Genomic DNA, 5,808 nt, shown 5'->3' with positions numbered 1-5,808 from the left:
GGTTGGATATGGGTGATGAAATAGAATAAAGAGTTGTGGATGAAACTGAGGTTTTGAATCTTTGTGACTAGAAAAACAGTAGTACTCTCAACAGAAATAGATAATTTGAAAGAGGAGGGGGTTTAGGGGAATAGATAATAAAGTCTGTTTTGTACATGTTGAATTTAAGCAATCTAAACAGATTTGTTTGGAAAGGGTCCTAGGGAGACCCTGACTTGTTCATATTTAAACTATCAGATATTTTTACAAGTAATCAAATTGAATGAGTGAGAAATCAAAAGTAATAAAGCAATGTGCTCCTTCATCCAAGTTAGGACTACAGGAAAAAAAGAGCATTGAGAGAGGGTCCTACCAAGAGAGCAAATGAAAGCTCAAGTTAAGAGACCTGATGCTAATCTAAGGAATCTCCAGGCAGACCAGAAGTCCTCAATAATCTAAGAAAACTCAAGGATGGCTACGGTGGCTACAGCATTGTGGGGGTTAGAGAGTTGAGATTTTCAGAGCCATAAATCCAGAAATGCTGAATGTAGGTAGAAGATAGCAGTAAGAACTCCAAAAATCTGGGGCAGAACCAAAAGGGTTTGGTCTATTCAATAGTTTAAAATTGAAGTGGAGTCTGGCAGAAAGGCTTAACCCAGCAATACAGGCTGAATATAAGACCAAAGTAAAGCAAACACCCAATATAATAAAGAAATAAGGTGGGTTAAGAGATTCTCAGGAACAAAACCTAGATGAAGAGAACAAATCCAAAACAACTACAGATAGAGACTCAGAGGAGAGAAAGAAAATATTTTGGTCACAAAGATTACAAGACCACCTCTAAAAATGTAAGCAAGGAAAAAAATTAAATTATATTTCTGTATGGGGCAAAAAGTAAGGGTGGGGGAATGACTTATTTGCCCTACTTTTGTTTCCATGGTTAGGTTCACCAAGGCAACTGCCACGTCTTCCCTCAGGATTGCTAAAGGGTTTGGGGGTGGAGGATGGGGAAGAATGTTTTTCAAATGACCAGACTTGTATGGTACCATCCCTGTACTTCTTCCTCTCTCCTCTCTGCACCTTAATTCATCAGCAGATGATAGCATTTAGTCTTCTACATTTAATTAGCTTTTAAATGGGTACTTAACTAAGAGAGTATAAAAAGTGGTTGTTACAAAAACATTCCCCTGAAACTGGGGCCTACATTACCACAAATACATACAGAGTCTCAAGGGAAATGAGATCAAGTTTACAAAGCATTGGTGGCATTACTTGCATCTTGCTTGATCTCCCGGAAATGCTCTTGCTAGAGCCCTTAAGATGCCTGTCCTTTCTGCTGCATTCCTGGTAGAGCCTTAAAATTTCCTTTTCCCATTGCATCCAAGATGTCTCTGGCTCTCAATGCAGATATTGAAACCAGTTGTTCTTGGTACACTGCTAGAATATCTATTGGAAGTACAAAATCCCCTAGATCCTTTCAAATTTACAAGACCCTCCTTTGATCAATGTGAGGAGACCAGTGTGTAACCAAGGCTGGAGTTCTTCTTTTTACCCATAAATCATTCATTCTCTAGGATTGGCTAAATGGCTTTCACCTTAAGCAGCCAGATATGCAAATCTTGATTTAAAACTAACCCGATGGTTTTATATAAGCCCCATAGGGCATGATGAAGTCCCTCAACCAATCCAAAAGCCTTCCTGTCACATCTAATTAAACTGGCTTTGCATAGTTGATTAAATGTTTCTGGTTGATGCCCATTAGTTCATAATTCAAATTAATTGATTCAATCTAGATGTTTTCTTACCTAATAAAGATGTTTGAGCTAAGTAGGGTTGGGTGATTGAGTCAATCATTTACACATAAGTAAGCATTATATACATCTTGCATCATTGGCTGCAACACAAAAAAACAACAAAATTTTAATCAATTAATAAGTTTTGAAGAAAGATTATAATTTAAAGGGAGATTAAATAATTTAATCCTGACAAACAAATCAATCAAAGGACAAATAATGGAAATTTAGATAATTTAAAAAATGACAATGACAAGAATGAGATAGTATGTAAAATTTGGGGGATATCGCCAAAGCAGTCCTTTAGAGAAAATGTATAGAAGATGGAATAGAAACAGGACTTCCCTGAGGCTCCAGGTTATACCTCCTCTAATACACGTAAAAAATAACTCTAAATAAATTTTAGAGCTACAACTTGAAGAAAGAACAGACTAATGATGTTGGCATACAATGAAAAAAATTATCAAATGAACTCTAAAAAGAAAATAAAAAGAAAAACTAGTAGAAATAGAATTTATAACAAATAGAAAAGAGATTAGCATTGAAAGAAAAAGATATATATTTGTATTATTGTTATTATTTCAACTTCTTAGAAGTGATAGGATGGGCTCTAGGTGTAGAATGAGACTTTTTTTTCCAACATGACTAATAGTTGGATTTTTTCTAATTGATTATATTTATTTGTTATGAGGAGTGGTCCCCCTGCCTACTGGGGCTAGGGTTCATGAGAAGAAATGACAATTATATGAAAAAAGAAACAAAAGAGCATTAATAAAAGTTTTCAAAGGAACAAGGGCATAAAGAAGCCCCATGTTAGGCAGACTAGCAGAACAAGGTTGGAAATAAACTATCCAATCTGCTATAGATGTAAAAAAAAAAGTGAAAGAAAATCTGTTTCATATACCATTCTCCTTTTTATGTTCCTTGTATATAATGATCATATGATAAAATGATCATATTTCTTGATTTTTGCCAACTTAATAATCATAAAAAAAGAAAATTTTTAAAAAAGGAAATAAAATCTACCAAAAGTACTATGATAGGAATTATATTAGATGGTGGTCACAACAGTTTGATAGTATTTTTGAATCTGTTGTAGATCTATAAAGGAAAAATACATGACAAATAAACTTAGCTGCTATGCCCAGAAGCAAAACAAATAACAGCAACAAAAAAAACTGTGTGTCATACTAAATCAATATTTATTAGCATGATTACCATTATTATTTTAAGTGATATCTCTAATAGCATACCAGTTATTACTTTTGGGCAGGAAAATAAGGTATTCGCAAAAAAGTGGGCTTTTTCCTTCCCCTACCTCCTATGCATATACGGATGTATACACAACATTTTAATTATTGCATGTTATGAAATATACTGCAATCATCATTATATCACTAATTTCATTAGGAAAATCCACCAGAAAAATGCAGTTTAGTACAATAATAGGAAAGGCACTGAGTCAAGTCAGAAATCCTAGGTTCAATCACATCTTCGAAACATGCTGCTCTTAATTTCAAGTTGGTTTCCTCTATTATAAAATGGAAAGGTTAGATACATGACCTCAAGAAATTCCAGTGTTAGATCTATGAATTGCCATCTCTGAAAATAATATTTTTATTCCTGTAAACAAAGCAAAATTATTTAGGGGATTCCAGGTGGTTCAGAGAGTAAGAGCACCGGCTCCAGTGTCAGGATGACCTGGGGATCATATGTGGGCTCAGATACTTAGCATCACACCCAGAAATAACTGGCCGTGTAACCTTGAGCAAGTTACTTAACCCCGATTGCTTTTAAAAAAAAAAAAAGCCAAGTTATGGTAGGAGAGGATATAAATACATAGGACTTTGCTTTTGCTGAAAGGTTTTGAGACCTAGTTTCCACCAACTTTTCCTGGTTCTTCTATCTTTAAAACTGTTGTCTCACTATTTTTGTTGTTGTTGTTGTTGTTGTTCTTAGTGCTTTATTATTGATTCAGCTTGCATTCTTTTTGATTTTAAAAATCATTTTATTGATATATTTTTGGTTTAACTTAACCTCTATTTCTACATGCATTTCTCCCCCTTCTCTCTCTCCCAATCATCCAATAGAATGAAGATTTTAAAAATTTTATTCATTCATTCATTTATTTTTTTATCTATCTAGTTTTTTTTTTCATTTTCAACATTCACTTTTATAAGATTTAGACATTTATTCTTCCCCCTCCTTCTCCTCCTCTTTCCCCTCCCAAAGACCAAATGCAATCCAATATAGACTATAAATGTACAATCATATTAAACATATTTCCACATTAATCATATTGTGAAAAAAAGAGTCAGGGCTCTCCCCGCCTCACTTCCCTCCCCCCCCCCCCCTTATAGACCGGAAGTCCGGACTGTAATTCTCTTTCCCGTCTCTCAAGATGGCGGACAAAAAGTCACCCAAGGAAAAGAAGGTCAAAAAGGAAAAAAAAGAGAACAAAAAGGAAGATGTAGCTGAAAAGGTCAAAAAGCCTCGAAAGCATTGCAGTCGGAACCCAGTCCTGGCCCGAGGGATTGGTAGATACTCCAGGTCTGCAATGTATTCCCAGAGAGCCATGTACAAGCCGAAATACGCTGCCCCAAAAACCCGGATTGAAAGGAAGAAGAAAGAAAAAGTGCCTGCTACTATCTCAAAGCCTGTTGGTGGCGATAAGAATGGAGGAACTCGAGTGGTAAAGATTCGCAAAATGCCTAGGTATTACCCTACTGAGGATGTGCCTAGAAAGCTGCTCAGTCATGGCAAAAAGCCCTTTAGCCAGCATGTGAGGAGACTCCGAGCTAGCATCAAGCCAGGTACCGTTCTGATCATGCTCACTGGCCGCCACAGGGGCAAGCGAGTGGTTTTCCTGAAGCAGCTGGCTACTGGCTTGCTACTGGTGACTGGACCTCTGACCATCAACCGTGTTCCTCTGAGAAGGACCCATCAGAAATTTGTTATTGCTACTTCTAACCTTTCAGGAGTGAAAATTCCAAATCATCTTACTGATGCTTACTTCAAGAAGAAGAGGCTCCGTAAACCTAGACACCAAGAAGGAGAGATTTTTGACACAGAAAAAGAGAAATACGAGATTACAGAGCAGCGCAAGGCTGATCAGAAAACAGTAGACTCTCAGATCCTACCCCAAATCAAGAAAATACCTCAGCTCCATGGCTACCTGCGTTCTGTCTTCTCTCTCTCCAGTGGAGTTTATCCTCACAAACTGGTGTTTTAAATGCCTTGCTTGCAGAGAACACTTATTAAAATATTTGCAATAGCAAAAAAAAAAAAAGAAGAAGAAAAGAAAAAAAGAGTCAGAACAAAGATGAAAAACCACAAAAAAGAAAAAAAAAGGAAAATAGTATGTTTCAGTCTCCATTCAAACTCCACAGTTCTTTCTTTGGATGTGGATAGCATTTTCCATCATGAGTCTTTTGGAGTTTGAGTTCACTGAATTGCTGAGAAGAGCTAGGTCTATCAAGGTCAGTCATCACATAATGTTGTTGTTACTGTGTTCAGTATTCTCCTGGTTCTTCTCACTTCACTCAGCATCAGTGTGTGTAAGTCTTTCCAGGTTTTACTGAAGTCTGCCTGCTCATCATTTCTTATACCACAATAGTATCTCATTATATTCACATACAACAACTTATTCAGTGAATGAAGTTTTTTTGAAAGAAAATTAGGAAAAGGAGGGAAAAAAATCAGAAAAACAGAAAAATGCTTTAAAAAAGATGTGTTCTCCAGGGCCCCATTACTACAAAGGAGTAGGAAGGGATGTCTTCTCATATCTAGAAGCTTACAGTCGATTGATTCTTAATTAAGAAGTATATCAAAATTTGTGAAAGTGAGTGACTAAGGAAAGCTCCTGTTATGAGAATGGCTCTTAGCTATGGAACTTATATAGAGATAGCACCCTATGAGCTAAATAGGTCAAGTAGTGCCAAGTTGAAGAGGAAATTTTCAAGAATAAGATTCTAACATTGGAAAGTAGTTTACATATATTCTCTCTCTCTCTCTCTCTCTCTCTCTCTCTCTCTCT

General features: G+C 36.2%; 1 protein-coding gene across 1 annotated transcript; it reads left to right on the top strand.

The window, feature by feature from the left end:
* Window positions 1-4,123: 4,123 nt before the first annotated feature.
* Window positions 4,124-5,087, top strand: LOC138145865 (large ribosomal subunit protein eL6-like). Its single transcript, XM_069067477.1, has one exon. It carries the CDS (start codon window positions 4,174-4,176, stop codon window positions 5,002-5,004), a length of 831 nt encoding a protein of 276 aa, XP_068923578.1. The 5' UTR covers window positions 4,124-4,173; the 3' UTR covers window positions 5,005-5,087.
* The last annotated feature ends 721 nt before the right edge of the window (window positions 5,088-5,808 follow it).

This window comes from Petaurus breviceps, unplaced genomic scaffold (assembly GCF_028583685.1).
Source record: "Petaurus breviceps papuanus isolate PSGF00001 unplaced genomic scaffold, PetGlider_PUasm1.0 90750, whole genome shotgun sequence".
NCBI lineage: Eukaryota > Metazoa > Chordata > Mammalia > Diprotodontia > Petauridae > Petaurus > Petaurus breviceps.
The sequence above is the reverse complement of the archived record's forward strand: the minus strand, read 5'-3'. Positions and strand labels throughout refer to the sequence as shown.